We start from the raw sequence: 26,488 nt of genomic DNA on the forward strand, positions 1-26,488 counted from the left end.
GTAAGTGGAGTTGGTTTTTTTTTTTCTCTCTCTCTCTCTCCTCTCCTGCCGGGGCTGCTCCGGCGCTGGAGGAGACTCCTGAGTTCTCTGCCTGCCCAGCTCTTGGCAAGTGCAGCTTAAACGTTTTCCACACTTTCTGTCCCTCGGTGACCTGTTGCTGCTCTGAGGAGGAATCATTTCGTAGTGGTTTTATTTAGGAGTTGTTTAAAGTCCTGGTTCCTTTTCATCCCCAGCCTAAAACTTGACACATGGGGTTTCTGTCTAGAGGCAAGTCTGCTCTGCCTCTATCCAACAAAACCTGACAGGAGCTACAGCATTTTATTTTATTTTATTAATTTTAGAAAATGCCTTCCACAGTATTTACCAGTTTCTAGTTTTTGGGGGGGGGGGGTGTTTTGTTTTTTTTTTTTTTTTTTTTTTTTTGGTCATGGTTGGAGGAATTTCTATTGGGGTTTGTTTGCTTGTTTGGGAGGATCTGTGTTTTGCTTTCGGTTGTTTTGTTTGTTTGTTGTTTTGGTTTTTTTTTTAAGTAAATGGATTCCCACTGTGACCCTACCAAAAAACTTTTTTTGAATTTTTATTTTTTTCCTTTTTTTCTTTTTATTTTTTTTTTTTTTTTTTTTTTTTTTTTTTTAACAAGAAAAAGCATTGCAACATATTGATCCTGCATAATTCTCCCTTCTAATTTTGGCAGTTCCAAAACATTTTGGACTTTGGAGGCTGATGGTATCAGCACAGCATGTTATGCCTCACACCTCTGAAATAAAAAGCAAACAAATGTCACATTGGTATGACAGGGTGTAGGAAAGGCTGAAGGAATACTGAATAATGCTGGGTAATGCTGCTGTCAGTCCAGTGGTATAGAGCTGTCTGGGTGTAGAACCTTGTGTGAAATACTTGTGAAATAATTTAGCAAGAAATCTATGTCCATATATATATATATATATACACACACAGGTATGATTACAGATATGGTGCTTTGGAAGGTGTTTTTTTGGATGAAAACCACATGCCTCTGTGTGTGTGTGTTTACAAGCCTGGCAGAGCTGCTGTGTCAGCTAATCCCTTCCTAATTAAGAACCCTGAAAAGGCGCAGCAGTAATTATTATTTTATGTAAATGCTGGGATCAATCTGCTTGGATTGATTAAGAGCCAGTGACTTCAAGTTTTCCCTTTCTGAAGTTTCTGGGTAACTGACAGGTGATGCTTTATAGATTCAGGAGTCGCGTTTCTCTCTCAGAGTGCCCGGAGTGTGTGCGAAGGGCTGCGGAGGGACATTGATGTATTTATCACTAATTAGGGCCCGGGCCATTACGTTGCCTGCTGAATTACACGGTTGTTTGAGTCCTGCACTGCTAACGGGCCGTTAACCCCGCGCCTTTGGCAGGAGAAGGGGGAGCCGAGGGAGCAGCACCGCCTTTGTCATTCGGATCTCGGCTCCAAAGGCCGATCTTTAGGACAGACCCCCGGGATGGGGCTGTGTCTGGTCACCCCTGAAGGTAAAGGGCCCTGTGCAAGGTTTTTCCATAAATTGATCCCGCCTGCAGATCTCCGTGAAAATTCCGCTTTAGTTCACTGGGAGGGGGAAAATACCCTCGGGAGGTGGGTGCAGCAACCCCATCCCGCTGGTGCCTGGGCAGGGGGGCAGGATTTCCCCGGGGGGACCTTTTGGGATCACAATGGGCCTGGAGCACCTCATGGAAAACTCCCCGGGGGCTGACGGGGAGCACTGATAGGAGATAAGAGAGCTGGGACCAAAGGAATGGCTGAAACCTTCAGCTTTGGGTTTATTGTGGGGGGGGAAAAGGTGTCAGGGGGAGGAGGAACCTTAAGAAGAAGCTGCTAAAGCCCCTCATCTGAGCAATGGGGCTCTGAAGGAGCTGTGAACTCCTGGGTGTAGCTTTCCAGACACCAGGAGCAGCGTTTGGAGGATCTGGAGTGGTTCTTTATCCACTCCCTACCTCGGAGGATGGATCTGAGCCCTGAACATGTGCCCAGATGTGGCTGATGTTAAGGGAGCTGTGATATCCCCATGGACTGGTCCTGTCACCCAAAATGACAGGGGGAATAATCTCATCTCTCCCTCTGGGACTTTAATTTCACAGGAAGGACTGGGGAGAGACTGGTGTGCCATGGGAGAATGGGATGTTTTGCCTATTGTAAAATATTCTAACTGATAATTTCCATAGTCTTCTAAGCTGAACTTCTGTCTAACTCTGGCAGTGTGTGGGCTTGAAAGAGTTAACCAGGAGTTACTCCCAGTTGTGGTTTTGTGGTCGAAACCATGATCGCCAGAAGCAAATTTTTGTCATGCATAAGGTGTGTTATTAAAACTTGAGTTATGCTCCTGGTGAATGAAAAGTTAAAGCCCTTTTATAAAATCCTGGCAGCAAAGCACACAAGGGATAACCAAGCTGGAGCAAGTGAGCTTTCAAGGGAGGCTGAGTTGGAGTTGGTTTTTTTTTTTCAAGTTATGTAAAGAGAAGGAGAGATTTGTAAATTAAAGAAGCAACAATCAAATAACTGCTATGCAATTCCCAACAAAGAAGTAAAAGCCCTCTGAATAAACTCCAGACTCAAAGCAGGGGTAAATCAACATTTACATAGTATCTCTGCTTTGATGCTCTGGGTCACATTTTCAACTGATTGGTACATAGGAATGATTCCAGGGAAATCTGTGGAATAGAGACAGTCACACTGATGAGGATCTTCTCCTGCTTTGTTCTGGCTGGTGTTTCAATTGTTGATCATTGTCAAGTATTCATCCAGAAATGCACTTGGATTGCACCTGTGAGCACTTTGGTTCAGCTGACTGGCAGGGAGAGGGATCCTGGAGTAGTGTGTGCTCAGGGATGAAAAACACATTAATCACTGGAACTGATTATTTAACATATGGTTATATTCCATCTGAGGCTCCATTGCTAACAGCCAAGTCTGAAAGATGAGAAATGTGAAAGACAGTACTGGAAAAGGATGGATATAGATTGGATATTGAGAAGGAATTCTTCCCTGTGAGGGTGGGGAGGCCCTGGCACAGGTTGCCCAGAGCAGCTGCGGCTGCCCCATCCCTGGAAGTGTCCAAATCCAGGTTGGAGCAACCTGGGCTAGTGGAAGGTGTCCCTGCCCATGGCAGGGGGTGCAACTGGATGATCCTTAAGGTCTCTTTCAACCCAAACCATTCCATGGTTCTGTCGTGATTTGTTTCTTGTTGTTCTTTAGGTGTTGATGTTGTTCTGGCTGGTAGCTGGTTATGGGGGGGGGTGAGGGGTAGCTCTGATCCAGAAATAGTCCTTATCCCCAGCATGTTCCTAACCACGAGTGTTCAGAGGACAAGAGCAGCTGTCATTTACCCAGCTTCCAGCCTCCTGCTCTGTCAACTTTTTGCTTCTTTTCATCCTCCTGCTTTTTGCAGTCCAAGTGGTGATGCTTACACTTGCTCTCCAGAAATGCCCTGTTTTATAGGGTTATACCTGCAATGGGATGAATCACTTTTGTTTGGCAAAAACACTGTTTGAAGCACATTATGCTGGTTTGTTGTTTTGTTGGGTTTTTTTCTATTAACCAGCAAAGCAAAAGCCTTGTTGACCTTGGGGTGTGTGTTCACAGGACACTCTGAATCACAACAGCTTAGAGGGTATGTGCAGAGTGCATCAGCCAGGCACGTTCCCCGGAATGAAAAATCCCTCCAGGATGGGAAGACAGAGATAAAAACCAAAGGGCAGAGCCCACCCTGGCTGTGTCCCAGCTCTGCAGACAGTCCATGGTGCAGCTGAGGGAGGAGCAAGGATGGAACAGGACAGGGCAGGGGAGCAGCTGCTCCGTGTGGAGTGTCCTGCCCTGACACGGCTTCCTGGAGCCTCTTGGGCAACAGGGCTCACCTTCAGCCAGCCCAAAATCCAGGTGCCAAGTTTGATCCCTGACTGAACTTGCAGGCAGTAGGGAGAGGTCAGCACATCCCAGCCTAAAACAGGAGGACCAACTGTCCTGTTGGCTCTTGGGGCACGTTGGGAGCCCGAGGCTCAAACCAGGGTTCTGGAGTTAAAACCTCCCGGGGGGTCAATGTCCATCTCTGCTCTCACTGATTCCTTAATTCTTAATTCCTTAATTCTTCTTTTTCACACAGAAACATCATTTAGTGTGTCACTGCAGGATCCTCTGATAGGTTGTGATGAGGGAAACATGGAAACTTGGGTAAAACTGGGCTCTGTTCTCAGTACTGGATTAAAACCAGATTACCTGAAGAACAGCAAAAAAGAAACAAATTTTCTTACAGAAGATTTCACGTCCCTTTATTGCTGCCATTTTTGTTTTGTTTTCTTTTTAATCCAAGTCATGTAAAACTGATTTTTTTTTTATTTTATTTTATTTAAAAGCCAAAGCTCGTGGAGTTAGGGACTAACAAAAATGAAAAAATAAAATGGCAAGTAGGAGGTAGGATTTTGCATGTGAAAGCCAGGAGAGAAATTCATAGGCACTGAAAACAAACAAAAAAAACCTGAAAGCACCTAAACTCTTGGAGTTATGAAACTCTTCTCATTGTGTATATTCTTCTTTATGTTGTGTGAAGGACTGGAGCTTCAATGCAGAGTGTGTTGTGTGTTGGTGAGATGAAGGTTTGTGTCCATGAATACATGTATATAAGGCATCTTAACTGTCCATAATGAAAATAAGAAAGAGGGTGAAGTTTACACTGATATTCCCCAAGTGCCAGGTGGCAGCAGATGCTCAGGGCCTGTTTTTGTGCCCTCCCTTTGGAGGCAGATGGTCCTGAAACTCAGGGCACCCCAGAAAGGAACCGTCTGACATCACAAACTGCTTCTGGGGGAAAAAAAAAAAATCAGCCGTAATTCCTGAACTGCAAACTAATTCTGTGCTGTAATTTGTTTTGTTAGGCAGGGGAGGCACTAAAGCAGGAATCATTTGTGAAATGGGATTGTGTGGGTGGATCCCTCAAGGGTGATGTTATCAGGTAAAACACAAAACCAGCTGGTGTCCCCCAAACATCACTCAGCAGTGGATTGTCTCCCGGAGCCCTGCAGGCTGAGGAGGCAGGAACCAGTGCAATGGGAAGGTTTATAGCAGAGGTTCAGGGCTGGTTCTGTTCTCTCATCTTGGCTGGGCAGCCTGGGATAAGGCATTTTAAACATCCCTGTGCCTCGGGTTCTCCTCCTGGGAGAGTGGAGAGCTACAAAAGCAGGGAGTTAGGCTACTGTGGAAAAAAGGAAGAATATTGAGTTTAAGGGTTTTAAGGGTCCTAAAGAGCTTTAAGTAACCTAAAAAGGCCAGGAGACAGCTGAGTTCCTTGGATATTCCCCAGGTAGCCCCTGGATGGTTTGTCTGGTTCCACCACAGATTCAACCCTGCAAACTGTTCCAGCTGGTTCCAGCTCCACAGAGAGCTGGAGTTGGGGGATTCAGTCCAAGAGCTTGGCAGGGCTCTGGCTCCAGCACAGCACATCCCCAGTCCCCCCCTGCTCCATCCCATCACATCCCATGGAGGACAAACCACACCCTCCCCATGGCATGGCCAGAACCAACCCACCTTCCTGGGGTGCTGAGCTCCACTGGCCACCCACTGAGCCCTTTTGGGAACCAGGAGCCACTTCCCAAAGATGCTCATGATGGCCCCTTCTCTTCCCATCCCATCCATGGCACTTTCCTGCTCTGCTCTCCCTGCAGCCCCTGCCCTGTGCTGTGCCCCTGTGCCAGGCCCAGGCTGGCTGGGATGGGTTTCCTGGCTCGTGCCTGTGCCACACGGGGCTTCCAGGGAAAAGAGAAGCTCCTGCTCTGTCTGGGGGTGAGCCTTTGCTGAGGGATGGCTGGGAGCACCAGGCTGTGCTGAGTTAACAACCCGCACTGCCCCAGGGGCACAACCTGAAATGCCCCTGCAGAACCAGTGACAGAGCCCACATTGTTTCCAGCTGCCAGAGAAAATATTCCAATCCCTTCAGCAGAGCAGGTCAGGGGCTGTGAGATTATGGTATCCTGGGCCTTTGCCTATGGATTGACACTCTGTTGTACTTGGCATGTAGGCAGAGCTCTGTGTCATTAGTCTGTGTTTGTTGTGTTTCTTTCTCTGTTTTTTTTTCCTGGTTCTGTCTCCGTTTGAATTTTTGCCCGACTGGGAATGGGCCTGTGACAACACACTCACTGCTGGCTGTGCTGTCACATTGTCTCCAGGTGTGCTTGTTTATTGAACTTGGGCAGAAAGGGTAAAATCAGAATTTAGCTGAGAAGTTTGGCTTTGGTGACGAGGCCACTTTGTGGGATGCTCTTCTTCCTTGGCAAGGGTTTACAGGCTAAAATCTCCTCCAGAAAGCATTTCACTGGCCTTGCTCTCTCCAGTGCAGTGTTGACCCTCCCTGTATTTCTGATAAGAGGCTGTTGGGGAACCATCAGGGTTATTCAAGAGGGAGGTGAGTGCAGTGCACAAATCCAGAGCTAAAGAAAGACCCCTCCTGAGCTGCCTGGGGTACCCCTAAAGTCCTCCAGGCCAGGGTCTCTATTCTGTGGCTTTGAATTCCTGCTGCTGGTTGCCATGGATTCCCTGCTCCACTTACAGTGTGGTGTTGCTCTGTAGCCATCAGCATCTGGCACGGTTGATATTTAGGTTGGAGGCTTAATCAGTTGTAGGGGAGAGAACAAAGACAAGCAACACAAAGCTTAAAGGCCGGCAAAACCTCCCACAGAAACCCAACAAAAGGCAAAAGGAATACAAGGGTTTCTTTCCTGCTTGGCTGATCTCCCCACCGAGACCCTTTGGGCACATTCTCCTGTTTCAGCATAGCCCTGAGTGTTTATTCATCACCAGGAGGCCACTGTTATGGCAGATAAACAGTGGAAACAGAGATGGGGTGGGATGGAGCGGGAAAGGGGGCCGGGATCACCTTGTGTCAAACTCAGAACTGTTTGGAAACAAACAGGCTGCTCCCTTCCCAAAACCCTGCTCTGCTTTGCACATGACCCCGAGGCTCCAGCAGGCAGGGAGGGAGGGAGGGAGGGAGGGAGGGAAGGAGGCTGCAGGTCCCACGTGTTTGTGTTTCCCTGGGTTTGAGCCACAGCACCGGGAAAGGAGCCTTTGCTTTGCCAAACACAGCAGGGAGTTTGCAATGGGCAAACACAGCCCAGCCACAGGGAAGGGGCACCTCAGGGAGCGAGGAAAGTAAAGTTCAGGTGTGTTTGGATCTGGATTTGGGTGCCTCTTTCCTGCATCTGCCCTGCACAGAAGGTTCCTGATGCGATCTGTGCAATCTCAGGTGCTGTGGGAGCAAACTGACAGGACGGGATCCTGTCATGTCATGGACTGAAATGCATCTGGTGTCAAAAAGGTGCCTTAAACACATCACCACATCTGCTTATCTCCTCACATCACCCTCTCTTCTCAGGTACTGGTTAGCCCTGTTGACCTTCTGGAGCAGGGTCAGAGCAGAGCTGGAAAAGTAAATGGGGTGGGGTCTGCCCTGCACCTCATCTGCAGAGTGTGCTGAGGTGATTTCCGTGGCTCCAATCACGTAGTTCAGTGACTTCAGGGATCATACGGATTCTGGAACAGAAACAAGGTGGAATAAATGTGCAGTCCCCGTCATTCCACCTCTGTCCAAGTCCTCAGTGGGTTCTAAGCACCACAGGGTGCCTGAAGCTCCCAGTGGTCCTACTGGAGTATCCTAAAATGCTGCTGTCCTAATCCTCCCATCCCTGGAGTTTCTGCTTTGTGACAGAAGTGCCACGAGGCAAAGTGTGCCCACATTTCAGCTCTCTCAAGTTCACTTTAGGACAGTGCCTTTGCTGTGTGCCAGGCTGAGGGTGAGGCAGGTTTCCCACTCTGCTCCAAGGATGGTTTGTCCCAGCAGAGTTGTGGGGCAGGCAGGGATGAGGGGGAGATGTCTGTGAGCTGCCCCATGAAGCCACATCTGAAAATGAGATGCTGGGTCCAAGGGCACTTTTCAGACTTGTGTTCTTCATTAACTGAGACCTCAAGCTATCCCCCCCAAACTTCCTCTGCCCCCAGAGTGCAGAGCAGGTGAGAAATGCTGACAAGGTGACAAGGCAGAGAGGCAGGAGGGAGTCACACAAGGAATGCTTCGGGTGAGGGAGAGTAAAGCTCCAAAGCATTTTTTTTCCCCTTGTCATATCTTTGCTTTTTCAAGCTCCTGAATGCTCTGTTGCTACATCTGGCCCCGGTGTGTTTATCTGTGTTGATTACAAGTGATAGGAGCCGAGTCTCACCCTGAGCAAGCCCTGGTGCTGCCTGTTCTTCCTTGAGAAGATGGGATTGAGAGCGGGTGAGGATTCCTGTCCAGGCAGGACCCAACAGCCCATCGCCGAGTCGGCAGCAGCGAAACCTGAGTCACGGCGACTGCTCTGCTCGGAGACAGCGGCGGCACTGGAGGGGAGGAGGGAGAGAAGGAGGGAGGGAGGGAAGGAGGGAGGGAGGGCTGCGTGAGAAACGCTAAAGACAACGAAACTCCCCAACCACCCGCTGAGGTTTCATGGTGCTGGTGCATCACCCCGGCGTGAGGGAGAGGAGGAGCAAACTCAGCATCCCCGTTATCCTGCTGGGCGAGGGGAGCAGGTGGAAGAGCTGCTCCCTGGACCAGCCTGAGCTCAACCACGTGAGCACAGAAACCAGCGGGATTTGGGTGCCTCGGGCCACCAGCAGAGCTGTTTCCAGCTTCTCTCCCGTGCAGCTCAGGTGTGGAGGGAAGAGCAACTTATTCCTTAATACAAGGTGACAAGGAGAGCAGGGACAGCCCTTGATGGCCCCATCCCTGCTGCTCAGCCAAGGAGAGCTCAGCAGCATCACCAAAGCTATCCCTGTGTGGTTTATAAGTGTGTTCCCTGCTGGAGACGTGGCAGTGGGAGAGACTGGGGGGTGTGCAGGAGTGAAGCCAGGCTGCCAGGGAGGATGGACCAGCATCCTTCACCCCATCCAAGGTCCACCTCCATGCCTTTCTAAGGTTCCACCCCAGGAGCATCTCCTGAGCCCTCAGCTTTGCCCCTGCCAGCGTGGGCAGCTCCCACAATGCAGGCTGGCAGTACCTCTCAGGGTTTCCAGTCATGGAGAGTTTCAGAGATGCCAGGTTCCTTTCAAGAGGAATTATTGTTCTCCCAATGATTCACTTAAAAGTCTAGACCAGGACTTATTATAAACACAAGGAGAGTAGCTTAATGAAAACAACATATTCCTTATAAAAATGCCATTAAAATGCAGCATTCACTGCCTTAACTCCTGTAGATTTTCTTCACCTTCCCATAAAATACATCAGCAACTCATGTCATGATTTAACCCCAGCTGGCTCTTGGCGACTTTGGAGATTTAAAGAAATCTTCTTATGATTCTTTTTAAACCTATTCTGCTAAAAAACCCCTGTCTGACCCTCCTCTGCATTTCCACTTGGAGTAAGAAGTAATTTTTGTCCATGGACTTGTTATTTTATGCTGAATAGTGTGAGCTGTGGTGGTGACACCGTGTACACGTGGCTGAAGGGTGTGACAGGAGCACAGCCACTGGCTCATCCTCTGTGGTTTGGTGGATATTCAGTCAAAGGTTGGACTCCATGATCTTGGAGGTCTTTTCAAACCTTAATGATCCTGTGATTCCATGATTCTGCCCTCTGAGCAGGGGGAACCTCCAGCACGGAGCACCCAGGGAATGCACGGAGGTACTTCTGTGCTGGCTGCTGGTAGGATTTGCTGGAGGAAAAGGAAAGATGACCAATGTTTGGGTAATTAAGTGTCTGACAGTTTATTAACATAAGATGGAGAGGCCTGGAGAAAGTGCCAGAAGAGAGGACAGGCAGGGCATTATTTTGGTGTGTTGCTTCCCGGCTCACGTAGTCCCATGAGCCTCACCTCTGCCAGGAATTTTTTAGTGGAAGGGAGGGGGTTGTGATCTGCCTGTCTGCTTCCCTCAGAGAAAAATCACACACAAATGATGGAAAAAAAACCCTAATTTAGATTAGGACTAAATTTAAAACCCGTGAACTTCAGCAAAGAAAGTGGATAAGGTTTGGTTTCGTCTGGGCAGGGCAGGTTCTCTGAACACGGAGTGACAGTGCCTAATTGTGGGTTGCACTGGCCTGTAGCTCCAAATTCAAGGAAAAATTGTGAGTTTCCTGATCCCTTTTTACTGACCAACATCCCCCTGTGATGTGTGTGATGTGAGTGGCTGGTGGTGAGGAAGGAGCAGGTGCAGATGATGCCGTGGTTTTGCATCCGCAGGGCAGGAGGAGGGAGCAGAGGCACAGCTGCCCCTGCATGGCCTGATTTTGGACAGAGTTACAGGCAGGAGAGTTGGTATTCCCAAAGACTCTGGGAGTTAAGGACAAGGAAATCATCCCTCCTCCATTCCAGAGTGCCTTTGGGAAGCCCTTTGTGTGCCCAGTTGGGTGACACGGACATGGCAGTGGAAAATTCTCATCCTTCACTCCCGGTTCCCTCTGTGTGGCTCAGTTTTAGGTCTGTGCGCCTGATGAAGAATGACACCATGAACTTCCAGAAATTCCCCTACACCAATGAAGATGAAGCCTGGAAAACCTACCTGGAGAACCCCTTGACTGCAGCCACCAAGGCCATGATGAGGGTGAACGGGGACGACGACAGCGTGGCCGCCCTGAGCCTCCTCTACGACTACTACATGGTACATCCCCCTGGGAATGGGGCTTGGGGGTCTTTGGTCCCAGAGGAGAAGTGTGAAGGGAAAATATGTGTAAAATATGTGTAAAATGTGTGTAAAATCTGTAGCACCTCAGGAGGGGACCCATCTCCTGAGCTCCTCCTGTTGTTTGTGTAACAAGACCCCCAGTGCCACAATGATCCCCAGGGCACACAGGGGGCAAACTGAGGCACAAACCACCACTTTGAGGGAATCCAGAACATGTTGAAAAACTGAACCCAGGTGCCTTGAGTCTCAAGCTGGTGGGTTTTTCACCCCACAGGTTTTGAGAGACACGGGGCTGGAATAGCAGACCCCAGCAGCTTTATTTTTCCAGTGCTGCTGTAGGATGGAGCTTCAAGAAATGTGGATATGATTTATCCCTAATTGAAACCAATAGGACTGATGTTCCCACTCACTTGGGTGCTTTTGAAGGTCCTTCCCAGAACAAGATGATGTGGCTTGCCTAAGGTTACTTGGGAATCCATGGCAGCAACCCAGCAGGAGAGCCCAGCTCTGCTGTGTTTGTTATTCACACAGTGTTTTATCTCTGAGACTTCACTTGCTCACAGACAAGGCTAATTTTTGCCTCTGTCTTCCATTAATAAAATCTAACAATAAACAAACCCTTTGTTCTGCCTCACTCCAGGTCCCGAAGGAGAAGAGGATTCTTCCAGCTGGAATGATGGGACGCAACGAACTAGGAAAGAGGTTGGCTGCAGTTTGTGCTCTCTGTAGCTGTCTCCCTCTCCTCCAGCTGCTGGCAGGATGGGGCTCTTAGCTTGCATAAAATAGACATCAAAGCACAGTGTTATTACCAACAACAGTGCAGGTTATTAACCCTGAGACATACATTAAAATTCTTTAGGCCAGATCCCAAGCGGGTATAAATGGAGCTACACCCATTTACACACCTGAGGATCTGTCTGGCTGTGCTCAGAGGGGTTGTGCTGATTTGCAGCAGCTGAAGAATTTGTCTTTATTTCCTGCTTTATGACAGCTGGAAAGGGCAAAAGGATTAAGCACTGGCAGCAAGAAGGGGATGGCCAAGTCCTCTCCCATTCCCTGGGCTGAGAAAGGTTTCTGTTTCACTTCCTTACAGTCTCCTGGGGTTCTCTTCCAGTGACTCCATTTGTCCTTTGAGGTTTTCAGATAATTAACTATTAAATTAATGGCTCATTTGCCACTGTGAGTTCAGCTCCCCTGGATGTTGTGTACTTTGGCAACCTTTTCTGGTCGTCAGTTTTTAACTACTTGACAGAATAAGCCTCTCGAGTGATACTTCATTCCTTCTTCATAAGTAAACTGAGTTGAGCTGATTTCTCCTCTCTGAGAGGCCTCTGCATTCTGGGCAGTGCTATGATTTTTATTAAGTGTGGATATTTCAACAAATACCTGAAGGTGAAGCTTGAAGTGGGTGGGAGCTCCTGGCTCACCCTTGGGGTGGCTCCTGCTGCCAAGGGCTTGCTATTGTGGGGGTTGGTGTGTTTTCTGAGCCTGGTAACAGGGGCAGTAAATCCCCTTTTCCCAGCTCAGCCAGAGCTGCAGAGTCAGCAGGTCATGGAGTCACTGCTGCAGGAGGGACCAGTTTGGGATGCTGCACAAAGGGATGGTTTCCCTGTGCAAGGAGGGTGGTTTTGTAGGGTTTTATCACTTGGTAGCTCCTGCACTTTAAGTATTTTCTGCTCTGAAGAGGCCACTTCCAACACTGCAGCCTTGTTAGATTTTCACTCATCTTGTTCTCTGGGAATTTTGCTTCCTAAGCTCCTGGAGTTTGTGAATTTGTACGAGAATTGTTTTTCCTTAAAAAAAAACAAAAAACAACCAAAAACCCAAAAAACCAGAATATATTAAAAAAAATCAACTTTAAGCATCAACGAGCCCTAAAAAGGCTGAGATGCAAAGACCACATAGCCAGTTATCTTTATTACTGTCCCTGCTGCTCTGAGCATTTAATAGCCTAAATAAAGGAATAATGGATGTAGGCCCTGGATGTGCAGCCTCAAACCACATCTAAATCATATTCTCTGATCCCATGTGATCATCCCTTATCTGCTGAGCACCTCTGGCTCTTGCTGATTGCACTGGGAGGTGTGGGTGGAGATCACCCAGGGGCCTGTCAGGTCTCCCATGCCAAGCAGGAGCTGACTCAAGGTCACCTGTGCAGTTTGCTCCCCAGCAGCACATCAAGGCACTTGGTTCCTGCTGTGACAGCTTGCTGGGGTTGTCCACCTCTGGCTCAGATTGAGAAAGGCCCCTTTCTCCACCAGGCACTGCCACGGGATGGACTACGACCCGGAGATCGCCTCCTTCGACGGCTCAGCCCATCTCATGAAGCTCCTGTCTGAGAACGTTTCCATGACCCAGGACTACTGTGAGCCACAGAAGAAGAATGGCTTGAGTCTCGAAGGCGTCCCTCCTCCTCCTCCCCCTCACAAGCCAGCCCTGCTCCCTCCAGGCACCAGCAAGCTGGAGGCCACCCCAGACAACTACCTGGTCCCTGCTGGGGATGTGTACGACAACAGCTCGTTGAACTCCCTCTTCGAGAGCCTCCCCATGGCCCCGGCGCAGCAGCGGTGGCAGCCAGACAGCACCTTCAAAGAGGACCCCCAGGAGGTCAGAGCCCTTTCACTGCAGGAGTTTGGGGGTCTACTTTGGGCTCTGCTCATGCTGGAGTCAGTGGGAGCTTTGCTCTTGCATTAGGATGCTGCTCCCATGGGATCATTGGGTTTGGAAATGGGATAAGGCTTTGAAATGGGGGTCTGTGTTTTATCTGTGGCCTCTCTTGTGGCGTCTGGGAGAAGGTGGATGGAAAAAGCAATGGAAGGTTCTGCTTCTGACTGTTTTGTTTGCACTTGTCTGCAGTCGCTGCTCTTCAGTGACATCCTCAAGCCACAGCCGGAGCCGCCCTGCCCCGAGAGTTACAGCACGGACGGTGTGAAGAGGTAACTGCCAGTCCCTGGGCTTGGGCTTTCCAGTGAACACTGGGCTCTGTGTCCCTTCCCTGGGGAATGACTTCATCCCTTCCCTCTCCCCACTCCAGTCTGGGCAATGACCAGTGCAAATTATAGAGCTCGTGCTTTTCCAGAGACAATTTGTGTCTCCCCGGTGCCTTGGGAGCAAATTGTTGTCCCATGAGCTTTTAGACCCAAAGCAGTTCATGTTCTCTGTACAAACTGGTGTAAATTTGGTCACATCTCATGAGCTCCTTGGCCTGCCCAAGGGGAGCTGTGGCCTTGAGGTCTCCATGTGAGGGTTTTTTGTGTTCCAGCCCCTTCCCAGGGAGCACTACCTGGCTCCTGTGATACAGACAGATCCAGGTGGCTGCACCATCTTCCCACAGGCTACTTGGAATGGGGCAAATGACAGAGAAAACAAGGATTGCAGTTGATGAGGGTGATAATTACCCTCCTCCTAATCTAAGGTTTAGGTTCTCACTTAGCACTGTTAGTCAACCTTGATTTTAGAGGGTGCCAGTGCCTCTCATTCCTAAAACACGAGAGGGATGTCTTCCTCCTTTCCACCCCTCTCTCAGGCAGAGCCTCACTGCTCTAGATACTGCATCAAACCTCCCAGCAGGTAACATTATTTCACCTCCCACTTTTTATTTGCCTCCTGAGTCAGCTGACTGGGTGACTCAGCTGTCAGACGTGGGGATGTTCACACAGACACCAGCTCGTCTCTGTTCCCTGTCTATTTGTGCACTGGAGTTCTCTGGCTCTCCTGGCTCTAGATAAGAGGAGCTGCCAAGCCCATCTTCAGAGGTGGAGCAGGAAAAAGATGGGTTGGTGACTGAACAGGGCGCTTGGAGGGTCTGTGTGAAGGCTCCTGCTCAGATTCCTCACAGCAGAAAGCAGCTTGAGCTGTGGCCTCCTGGTTTGAATGCTCAGAGGTGCTGGTGGATGCCCAAGAGCTTTTGAAAATGAGGATCTTCTCTCAGATTTCCTTGTCCACAGTGACACCTTTGTGTGACACACAAATCTTTTCTAGTTTAAGACTAAAGTTGCTGCCCAGCAGGTTGAGGGTTCCACAAGCTGGGCTTCTTAGTCCAGCTCTACCTGGATAATCAAGCAATGTCCTGCAGGTCCTTCTGCTTTGACAGGACCATCAAGGGACAGTATTCCTGGCTCAGCCATTTATGGGTGTGAATTTGGAGACAGGAATCTGAGTTTTGCACGTTGTAAAAGTCTCATTGTTGGTACCTACTCTCTGTGCTTTGGTTTATGGTGTTGGTTGAGCAATGGTTCTGTTGCCATCCACAGAAAAATACTGCTTACAATCATGTCCAGGATTTTTTAAGCCAAAACCAAAGGGTAGAACGAGCCTCTTGGAGAACTGCTGCTCCCTGGGGTGTTGGGGAGGATCAGAATGTGCTGTGCTGGGAGGTGCTCGGGGCTGTCAGGGTGTGTGAGATGGGGAGCAGAGCAGAAACTCCTGTGTGTGCAGTGTCTGCAGCCTGTAACCTCCACGGCTCTTGTTTTGCTTTTTGGAGTGAAACAGCAGCGTGTGCTTATTCATCATTCTCTCTTTGTTCCGTACAAGTGACTTTGAATACACGCTGGGGTCACCCAAAGCCATTCACATCAAGTCTGGGGACTCTCCCATGGCCTACCTCAACAAAGGACAGTTCTACCCCATCACTCTGCGGACAGCAGGAGACAGCAAATGTTTACACTTGTCCTCAAATAAAGTGAAGGTAAGAGCCAAGCTGACAATTTTGCTGACACGCGGAGTCAGACATGCAGCAATTCCATGGGCCTAGGAACAGAGCTGAGCATGAGTGATGGCTTTGTGGCTCGTGTTGGCTTGAAGGGATGAATGGCATGGATTCACTCAGAGCAAGGGAATCCTCTGATGCACAGGTCGTGTCCCTGGGCAGCTGGAACCTCTCACAGTGAGGCCAGGGGTGCACAAAGGGCTCCCGAGCCCAGGGCTGGCTGGGGACCCTGCTGGGGAGGTCTCTGAGCTGGGGAGAGGTTCCCCATCTTGTTCCTGGGATGTGTGGCCAGGCCTCAGAGCCACCCCTGAGACTCAAATCCCTTCCCTTGCCTGCCTCAGTTTGCCCAGATATAAAACCTCCTGTTTTCTGTGGCACTGTGGCACTGTGACACTTGGCCAGGGCGTGGATGGTAAGGGCAATGCAGGCACCAAGCCCCAGCCTGCTGTGTGTGCTGACCTGGGCTGTCCTGGCTGTGTTACAGAGCGTGGTGATGATTGTTTTTGACAACGAGAAGATCCCCACGGAGCAGCTCAAGTTCTGGAAGCACTGGCACTCCCGCCAGCCCACGGCCAAGCAGAGGGTCATCGACGTGGGTACGAGCTGGGCGGGGCTGGGGACTCCTGGCACCACTTTATTAAATCACAAGGCTTCTTTTGGCCTTGGAGGGGCAGGATTTTGGGGAGCTGGGGAGCCTGGGGGATGTCTTGCAGCCTGAGTATAAACTGCCTCTCCACTGCCTTCCAGCTGACTGCAAGGAGAACTTCAACACGGTGCAGAACATCGAGGAGTTGGCCTACAACGCCCTGTCCTTCGTGTGGAACGTCCACGAGGAGGCAAAGGTACAGACTGTGTGTGGGAGAGGGATGTGGGAAGCCTTGGTCTGCAGCAGCAGCTCCTCCCTGACGGCCCAGATGCTCCCCCCACTCCTCAGCTGAAAGACAGGGAGAGTTCCAAATCCAAACAGTGCCATTCCAGCGGCCCCAGGGAGTGTTTGCCTGCCAGGACAGCGGGGAGGACACGGGGCTTCTCTGTGTGTTTAAGCATTGCCATTAGCTAATAAACACACTGGGTACACCCCAGACAGGCTCAGGGATGTTTTCTTAGTGCTGATGGATAACTCTGAAGAAAAGGTTTTTGCAGAAGCTCAGGGCTCTGCTCACATGTACCTGAAGCCTGTTTAAATAACCCCCAGCTCAGGGAACAAAGACCCTCCTTTCAAGGCAGCAGTTGGATGCAGACACGACTGACCACCCTCCCGTGCCTTGTGTGATGTGGAAAGGAGCCAGGCAGGTCACAAGATCCCTTTTCACCTTAAAATCTCTATAAAGCTTAGAGCAACAACTTTCCAGCTCTGCTGTCTCCTCAGAGCCTCTCATTAGCACTTTGTGTCGAGTGTGGATTGAGAGGAGCATGTAAAAACAGATGAAGGAAAGAAAAAAAGGAAAGCATAAATACCCCATGCCTCTGAAGCTTGGGAAAACTCTGCTTTGGGATCTCAATAAGCCCTTCTTTAGCCCAAAGGCAACGTGGGTCTTTTACAACCTAAGAGGTTAACAAATGTCTTCAAGGCAAAGTTGTCAGAAATGGAAATATGTCAGGTATGTGGCAAGCCCTGGGGGCACCTCAGCAAAACTGGGTTTAACTCTTAGCAGAAACTCTGTCCCTGCACTGGCCTGGGGCAGGTAAAGGTGAGACTTCAGAGAGCTGAGAGGGCTGGGAGTGAGACAGGAGGGGTCAGGAATTTGGGTCGTCTGTGGCACCTGTTACTTCTCTCCTTCCAACTAAACTTCACACCACAGTTGAATGATTTTCTTTCCCATACTCAGGTACTGACTAGAGCTGACATTGGGTTTCAGGGCTGTAATCCTCAGCTGGAGCCTTGCTGAGGGAGCTGTGGGAGCTTCTCCAGCTGCAAATCTGTCCCCAGAGTCCAGAGGAATTTCAAGATCATACCAATGAGTTGGCAATTTGGAGATAAAATGTGGATTTTAGCTGTGCTCAGCTTTTCTTCAAAAGCTTCCACTGGAGCTCACTCCATCCTCCTGATAAAAGAGACCAGTGTGTGATGAATATTCATTTAAGCAGCAGCACTGCTGTGCAATTCCTGAGGCTGCAGTTTATCCCTCCTCCCTTCCTCTGGGGCTCTGCTCTCTGGGGGTCCCTTGTTCAAATGAAAGCTCAGAAATATCAGCAAGGACACCCCCAGGCAGAATTTTGGGAGTGCTGAAGAGCTGGAATAGGTGTGAGGGAACAAGACTGTGCTCAGAGTGGGAAACCAACAGCTCCTGTGCTGGGCTGGCACCGGGAGGGGTGGGAGGAGGCTCAGCAGCTGCTTTGGTCCCATCCTGTCTTCCCTTTCCTTGGGTGAGAACGTTGGTGCTGAAAACATCATCCTCTGTCCCTGCTTGCAGGTGTTTATTGGGGTGAACTGCCTGAGCACAGACTTCTCCTCCCAGAAGGGGGTGAAGGGTGTCCCCCTGAACCTGCAGATCGACACGTACGACTGCGGCGGCGGCGGCAGCCAGCTCGTGCACCGCGCCGTCTGCCAGATCAAGATCTTCTGTGACAAGGTACAGCCCTGCTGCTCCAGCTGCTGCTCCAAGGGGGGTTCAGCCTGGTGGCCAGAGGCTCCAGGAGAAAAGGCAGAAAGGTTGTGAGAGCCCAGAACAGCCCAGAGGTCAGGGCTGAGGACCCCTCACCTGAGCGGGACAGGACAGCGGGGTTGGGTCTGCACTGAGGCCTTTGCAGAACAATCACTGAAGAGTTCTCCCCAAATCAGACCTACCTGGAGTTGTGCCTTGCAATAAACTCTATTTTTCCAAAGTTTTTAAATATCAGAAGTGATGAGAATTTCCTTTGAGGTTCCTCCCCCAACCTCGGATATTTTTTCCCTGTGGAAAAATTTCTCACTGCTATTTTCATCCATATTTTTCATTTTTAAAAGCAAATTCTATTTTTGTGGGTTTTTTTTTTTTCTAATTGGTAAGTTATCAGAGAGTCCTGGCCTGTAGAGCCTCTGAGGTGATAATTTTTGAATAAAGGCTGCCTTTACCTTAGTGTGCTCCCCATCCCAGAGGCAGCCAGTGAACCCTCTCTTGGAATTCCCAATGTCCTGATTTTTGCCCACAGGGAGCAGAGAGGAAAATGCGGGATGATGAAAGGAAACAGTTCAGAAGGAAAGGAAAATGCCTGGACTCCAACAACAATGGTCAGTGCCTGTGTTTGTTACCTGATCCCAAGTGTGTTGAAATCCATGTCCGTTAACTCCCACGGGATCTGGCCCTGGGTATCCCAAGCCTGATGCAATCAGCACCACTCGGAAGCAGCCTGTCAGTCAGGTCCTTGCTGGGCTCCTACCAAGTCTCCCAAAGCTTTTTGTTGACACCAACCAACCCTTCTGAATCCCTTTGGGCTCATGGCAGGACCTTCCCCAGGGCAGCCAGCACTGGGCAGCCCTGGAGACCCGGTTCCACAGAGCCCTGTCTTGATCCCAATATTTCTGTTGGGACACCCTGGGAAGGCACCTTCCCCTCTCTCACAGCTGCCTCTCACGGGGCCATCTGAACTGAGATGAACTGGACTTTCCATCTGTAGGTCTGAAAGGCTGTTTGCTCTCTGGCTTCAGAGGGAACGAGATCACGTTCCTGCGGCCGGAGACCGACCTGGAAACGCAGCCAGTCCTGTTCATCCCCAACGTCCACTTCTCCAGCCTGCAGAGGTGTGGCACGGTGAGTCCCCGCAGAAAACAACCGACCTGTCACCCTCACCTGTCACCCCCATCATTTCCAGGCTGATCAGTCTCCCACACATGACCTGTGTCATGCAAAAATCCCAAACCAAGCCACAGTTCCTTGTGGAAATGTGGTGAACTCGGAGACGCAGCTGTCAGGAGTGGCCCAGTCATGCAGCAGTGATGGGCAAGATAACCTTGCCAGGTTCCTTCCAGCCTGATATTCCTGTGGTTTCCAGGTATCACCTGCAGCTTCCACAGAGGACTGGAGTGGTAGCAAAAATATCAGCAGAAAGGAAACTGTAGAAAAATATGGTTATCAGTCCCTGCATGTGTGGGACATCTCTGCCCCTCTCTACCCTCTTGAGCCAAAGGAAACCTAAACCCAGTATCCTTCAGAGCTCATCAGTATTCCTTGTCTCACAAACACCTGTCTAGTTTGTCAAAAAGAAGGAAGCTGGAGAAGTTTGATCTAAGAAACACAAACAGGTATTTGGGTTTAATTGTGTGGGAAAACTGATGGGCTGGGAGGAGGGAAATCATGTTTAAACTGTGCCCGTGTTGCCCCAGCCCAGCTTGTCTGGCACTCAGTGGTGCTGTGCACACTCACAGATCCACATTCCCTTTCCATTTCAGGGGCTCCCTCCTGCTGCTCCCAACGCTGCAAACAGGTAAGGACTGTGTGCATCTCCCACCCATCAACTGCTCTCTGCCTTTGGGAATGTCCTGGCTGGCTGATATCCATAGGCAGTGTGTCCATGGGTGCAAAATAACATGGCACAGTGTCTCCCTGATGCCCTTGAGAGTCAGAATGTGTTGAACTTGGGCCCAGAATGGACTCAGGGGCTGCAGAAACACAGACCCATTTCTGTCCCTGTCACTGAGCCCCTCCAATGTGAGCTGGTCCCTGACTGTCCTGCTGTTCTCATTGAGACAACCTTAGAAAGGGAAGATAAAAGATCACAACTACCACTGGAGGGTTCAAGCAACCAGAGGCTGTAAAATAACCTGGAAGGAAGTAGAAATCACACTTGTGCTGTGTCTGAAGTGGGGGGAACCAGTATCTCCCCTGTGATCCGTGATATCAATAGAGAGACAATGGCACAAGGGTGCAAAAGACTTTTGTTTTTGGTGTGACACCAAACCCCCTGCAGATCCACCCTGAGCTCTCCTTAGGCAGGAAGTCACAGCTCTGGTGGGCACTTGCTGCTGCAATTACAGATCCATATTTAATTGCTGGTTGGTTGCTGGGGTTATTGGCTGTTCAATCAGAAGTTCAGTTGCTGGAGTTATTTTGCTGGCTGTTGTTGTTCTTTCTGTGCTCCTGAGAGAGTTGTTTCCTTCATCCCAGGCTGCCCCTAAAACGCAGCGGCGCCTCCTTCACGGACGAGTTCGACCCGATTCCTCCGAAGCAAACCAAGGAAGAGGATCCCCAGAGAGGTAATCCCTGGGAGGGGAACTCATTCCATTCAGGCAAACCTTGGGCCTTGAATTCCACGAGGCCACGTGGCTGTGGGACCCTGCTGGGAGGACCCCTGAGTCAGTGCTGCCCTTTCTCTCTTGCAGTCCTGCTGTACGTGCGCAGGGAGTCGGAGGAAGTGTTTGATGCTCTCATGCTGAAGACACCAGATCTCCAGGGCCTCAGGACAGCTGTAAGTGCTCTCAAAACCCCCCTGGGGAATAAGCAAACTGCAGAGAAAAGGGAATGGTGCTGGGGTACAGAGGGGTGGAGGTAAGGCTGCTCCCATCTCCTGTCTGCTCTCCCTTGGGAATGGAAACGGAAAGTGTGAGCAGCAGGTGAGTTCTACCAACAGCTCCTGGCACAGGCTGTGTTGGAACACACCTCGTGGCAAGATGTTCTGCTCAGAGCACAACAGAACCTCCTCCTGTGGCAGCACATTCATATTTTCCACCATAAAACACCTTTTCCATTCTCAAGGCTGGAAATGTGCAAGCCAGAGTCAACTCTGGCCTCCTGCTGGAATTCCCTGGCTGTGTTTGAGGAGCACAGACATATTTCTGTGGCGATTACCAGCAGCATCTCTGATAACCCAGCTCTCTTTGGAGACTGCTGGGAAGGAAGCAAACAATAAACCTCCCAGATTTGGGGTGGCTTTACGGTTGCACTTTAAGCTCTGTTGGTTTCACAAACTTTTAAAAATAGAGAGTTTGAAAAATGTCAGCACAGAGGACCCTTTGCCATCTTGTCCCTCGCCATCCCTCACCACAAAGAGGAAAAAAACTCTATGGAAAATTCTTGGGAAAAAGCTATAAACCTCTTGTCATCCTAAGACCAAAACTGGACTTCCCCAGGAGAAAGTTCAGGTTGTGGCTTTGGCCCCTTTTTTCTTGAGTAAAAGGGAGGGGGATCTTTTGCTGCTGAACACCCCTGGCTTGGTGTTATCTGTGATTTTTATCATGGGAATTTCATTTTACAAGTACAAAGATTTGCCATGTTTTCTCTCACAGATTTCAGAAAAATATGGGCTTCCTGAAGAAAGCATTTATAAAGTCTACAAAAAATGCAAAAGAGGGTAAGCTAATCTCTCATCTGCTCTCATGCCGTGCCTCCAAACCCCCCATCCTCTCTGGGACGCTGCCATAGGCTCCAACAGTATTTTAACAAGATAATAAAAGGCAAAGCCATGTCAGGCTGTGCCATTTGGAGCATATAAAACTCAGATCTCCCTGGGCTTTAAAGATTTTGGATAATGCCTGTTTGTATTATATTTGTTTGGAGGGTGAAGTCTCCCAAGGAAAGGAAGTTGGGTGAAGGAGGAATTATTTGGGTAGTTTAATGGGTGATCCTTTGTGTCTCAGTCTAAAAGCCTGAGGTTATGGAGAACTTATCAAAGAGGGATCAATGTTTGCTTCTCCAAACCAACTCTGAAATGTCCCTGGCTCGGGGGGGGGCTGTGCTGGCTCAGGTGATGCTTTCAGGGGGTGACAGGTGAGGTTTGTGGTAAATGTGAAATGGCTTCTCAAGTTATTCCGACGTGGTGCTTGTTAGGGACAGATCCCCGTGGATCTGCCCCATCCAGGCAGGGAATGGTGTGGGCCTGCAGGAGCTGAGGAGCTGCTGAGTGTTCCCTGGAGGGCAGAGCTCTCCATGAGGAGCCAGGTGCTACTTTCAGGGATGCTTTCTGGACTGAGAACCCCCCTGTGCCATCCCCAGCTCTGGCACCGAGTTCTCCCTTCAGCTGATGGAGTGGGAACGACTCATAAAGTGCCAGGCTTCTTTTCACAGAGCCCAGCTTAGAGCCCTTCCTGCAGAGTGAGTGAGATACCATCAGGCTTGGGCAGCAGCAGCAACTGCCTGGGAGATGAACTCATTGTTTTTGCTGGCCCTGGCCCAGCTCTGAGCACGGGGAGAGGCAGAGACACGAGGCTGAGACAGGTCCTGCATTGGGCAGCTCTGCTGCTCCCACCAGCACGGCCCAGAGAGGTTCTCTGTGTGACAGCAGGGCCCTTGGGATCTTGGGCTTAGCCCACAGCCCTGCTTCTGCATCTCCTTCCTGGTGGCAGTGGGGTGAGAAAGTCCTAAAGCTCCTGGGTGGGATTTTCCACCTCGTTTGGTGTCACCATAACTCGATCCCAGGGGACTGGGCTGGTTTCCTTTGTGGGGGCAGAGCTGAAGGGAGGCCTGGAGGCAGCTGCAAGGTGGGAGGGGAGAGGCAGTGGTTGCTCCTCCACACTGGGATGTATCACTGAACTGGGAAGCTGAACCACCTCAGCTCCAAATCCAGAACCAAGCGACCTTTCCCTTTTAAAAACAGTTTTTCAATATGGCCCTAATTTTAGGATGAGGGATGGGCCATAGTGAGGTCTCCAACTTTGTCAGGATGTTCTTCCACCTGTTCCTGAGCTCAGGGCCCTCAGTTCTGTCAGATGCTGCTCATCCATTAGCCCCAGAAAGTGGAATTTTCTCCCCAAAGAAGAGCAGCACTGGTGGAGGAGGGGGCTGTCCCTGCTCCTGCAGCCAGAGAGGGCCTCGAATCTGACCTGGGAGAAGAACAACTGTGAGGGACAGGGGAGGTCAGTTTATTGTTCCAGCTCCAGGGCTGAGCCCAACCTCGGGCGTGTCAGCGGTGCTGGTGGCTTGTGATGTGGCCACCACAGGTCACCAGAGTGTCATCAGGCAGCAGCTCCTCTGAGGTGACTCCAGCTTGGGCTGGAGTGTCCTGGCCCAGCTGAGTGTCAGCATGTGCAGGGCAGGAGAGGTCCCAGCCCTGATGAGTTTGCAGGTGGACCAGGAAACAGCAGCGCTTCAGGGGAGAGGCCTCCTTAACTCTGTTTGGCTTTGGTACTGTTCATTACTTGGTCTGATACTTAGTGAATGTTATTTAATAATGACTGGGAGGGAAAAAAGGCAGGTGTCCTTTCAGCTCTTCCCCAGGACGGAGGAGCAAAGAGGTGTCTGATGAATAGAAAAGGCCACGCCTGGAAATTAGTTCAAATAAATAATTTTGACACCTGGTTTGATGAAAGCTGGACGTGACCAGTGCCAGAAGTTACTGCTGAAGCGTGAGGGAGATAAAAGACACCTCCAGTGTGGTACAATGGCAGGGTCAGGTCCCGTTTCCTGCTCCCCCAGATTTAATTTTCAATAATTTCATCCTACTGCTCCACCCTAAACAATCGTCTCGTGGTAATTACAGCTTGGGGGGCAGATCTTCATCTGGTGGAAAGTAGTGAAGCTCAGTGGTCCTGCCTGGCCTGATGGCAGGTGAGGTCCTACCCCAGCCACGGGCCTGCCCAGGGCGATGAGCTCACGCAGATGAACTCGGGCCCAGGGTGACTCAGGAGCAATAATAAGTAATTCTGTATCTTGGTGAGGTTTGGTCTAGAAAAACAATACAGGGCTCTCAGATTCCTGATCAACACTGCCTGGAATCGTTTGTGGTTGGGAAATCAGATGGAAGCACGGGAGCAGCAGGCACAGGTGACTCCTCTGGCTTCCTGCACTGAGACAGGCAGAGATAAAGGGAGCAGCTCTGCTGCTGCAAAGCTTTTTGTGACATCCCACCCTTGGGAACCCTCAGAGACTCTCTGGGGCACCTGTGGGAGGCCAGACCTGGGATCCAGGGCTTGGGAACCTGCCCCTGAGTGCTGGGGCTGGGATACAGCCACAGAGGTTGTGATCCCCTAGGAACACCCTGGATGGATCAGCCCCTGTGTCCCAGCCTACCCCTGTGCTGGGTGGGCTGTACCCCCCAACTGTGCCCTGACAGAACTCCCAGCCTTGAGAAATGTTCTGGGCACCCCTGAAAGGCAGCACCGAGCCCTGGGCACGGCTCAGAGCAGAGCAGCCCAGACACGAGGGCAGAGCTGCCACTCCAGGGCTGCAGGGTGGGCTGTGAGGAGCCTACCCTGCCCCCCGAGGGGTTCCCTGGGGGGCACCAGGGCCCCGTGTCTGTGCTTGTTGAACTGCTGGATCTGTCAGAGGCTCAGCCTTCCTCCTTTTCAGTCTTGGCTTGAGGAGCGTTGCACAATTAACGCTCTTGCCCCATTAATGACCCCAGTGGGAACCTGGAGGGGTTGCTGCTTCCTGCAAAGAAAGAGCATTTGTTCTTTGTTTCCTCCAAATTTCACACTGATTTATGGGAACACTGTGGGGTGATGCCAGGCTCCCCCTTCCCGTCACAGGAACAAGGGGCACACTTGCCTGGCAGTGAACCACAGCCTGGGGTTTAAATCTGCCCTGGAAATGTTTCCTTTTCCTCGTGTCTCCATGGGATTGATTCCTGCTCAGGGAAGCTGAGGCATCTGCAGCAGGGCTGGGATCCCTGGAGCACAGGGGGATATTTGCCATGGGCTGGGGGAGTTCCTGCAGAAGGGGCTCCCAGGCAGCACTCGGAGGCAGTTCTGGAAAGGAGAAAGGCCTGTCCCAAACCACTTCCATGTGCTCCCAAAGCAGCCTCAGCTCCTTCAGAACAGCCTTGGAAGCACCTGGGTGGGAAGGGAGGAGTGAGCAGTTCTGCTCTGAATTCACACCCTGATAATCCAGGGGGATTTGCCCCTGGAGCCAACGCTGGGCCAAGGCATGTCTGGGAGAATTGTGAAAAGCTCAGCAGGACCTTCCCTTGTGTCATGCTGTGGCTTTAATCCATCAGTTAATTAATTGATTAGCAGTGGCTAAGCCCCTCGGGCTGGGCAATGTGCTGCTGCTGACCCAGCCCCTCTCCCTCTCCCGCAGGATCCTGGTGAACATGGACAACAACATCATCCAGCACTACAGCAACCACATGGCCTTTCTCCTGGACGTGGTGGAAGCAGAGAACAAGTTCCAGGTCATCCTCAAGGAGCTCTAAAGAGCCTCAGGCAGCACTTAACTGGGACTTCTCTCCAAGCCCACGGAGCTCAGCCTCGTGCCCCCTCTTGTTGCCTTGACTTGAACCCCCCGTGGCTGGGGTGGCCTTGGGGCCAGGCCACGGAACTGCCTCGAGATCAGTGATGGATGTGAACGTGGAACTTCGCTCTGCTGGGTTTATTATTATTAATATTTTTTATTTTATTTTATTTTATTCTCTTCTGGCGCTGAGGGCCTGACCTGCTGTTTCAGAGCTGGGGACACCAAGTGACATTGACAGGCAGAGAGACCAGAGTTGGTGGCCTTGGCTGTGACTGATCCTGCCCCAGGTCTTGGGTTTCTCCCAGACCACAGAACCTTCAGACTGTTTCCAGCTCTGAGCTTCTCCCTGTCACAGAGACTCTCACAGATGCATTTTCAGCTCCCTGTTGAACGGACACTGCCTGCTCCCACCCCCCACCCTGCCACATCTCTGACTGTAAATACCACCAAGGCCTCCACAGCCCTTGTTTATACATTTCTGATGTATTGTTCCTTTTGTATTTTATATATGTATAAATATGCATTGTTTTATATTGGACTCAGTACGGTGACACAGAGCATTTCAAACACAGGCTGCTTCACATTTCTCTGTGAACTCCTTTTGTAACTGTGTTGTTGGTTTTGTTGTTTTGGATATTCCGTAGCAATAAAGGTTCAAAGACGGAAAATGAGCTGTTTCACCCAGCTCTGGAGTCGGAGTTGGGATGGGCTGGGCAGGAGCCAGGGCAGGGATGTGACCTCAGAGGCACCCAAAGGACTCGAGGATGGTTTTGCACCACACGTTCCATGGGCAGCCGTGATCCTCCTCCCTGCCCTGCACGGACTGTTTGAACTCCTCACTCTGCCAGCTCTCAGTCCTTCACCCCTGTGCTACAACCGTTTACAGCTGATTCCCATTCAGGTAATCCAATGCCAAGGGGAGCCCTGTATTTGCTAATTAATCCTCTGACCAATGGAAACTGGGGCCTTTCCTCCTCCTTCATCTTCATCCTCTGCTTTTCCTCGCCATGTTAAAGATACACCTGAGTCCCGT

The 26,488-nt window shown here is 50.5% G+C and overlaps 1 protein-coding gene across 1 annotated transcript; it reads left to right on the forward strand.

Moving 5' to 3' along the window:
* Positions 1 to 10,448: 10,448 nt before the first annotated feature.
* GRHL3 (grainyhead like transcription factor 3) lies at positions 10,449 to 26,112 on the forward strand. Its single transcript, XM_027661242.1, has 15 exons — positions 10,449 to 10,638; positions 11,303 to 11,364; positions 12,924 to 13,269; positions 13,519 to 13,598; positions 15,196 to 15,349; positions 15,855 to 15,966; positions 16,118 to 16,212; positions 17,785 to 17,943; positions 18,503 to 18,581; positions 18,968 to 19,101; positions 19,740 to 19,774; positions 20,455 to 20,543; positions 20,670 to 20,755; positions 21,573 to 21,637; positions 25,300 to 26,112. Exons 1-15 carry the CDS (start codon positions 10,471 to 10,473, stop codon positions 25,412 to 25,414), a joined length of 1,779 nt encoding a protein of 592 aa, XP_027517043.1. The 5' UTR covers positions 10,449 to 10,470; the 3' UTR covers positions 25,415 to 26,112.
* Positions 26,113 to 26,488: the final 376 nt, after the last annotated feature.

This window comes from Corapipo altera, unplaced genomic scaffold, assembly GCF_003945725.1.
Source record: "Corapipo altera isolate COAL_440 unplaced genomic scaffold, ASM394572v1 201, whole genome shotgun sequence".
NCBI classification, from domain to species: domain Eukaryota; kingdom Metazoa; phylum Chordata; class Aves; order Passeriformes; family Pipridae; genus Corapipo; species Corapipo altera.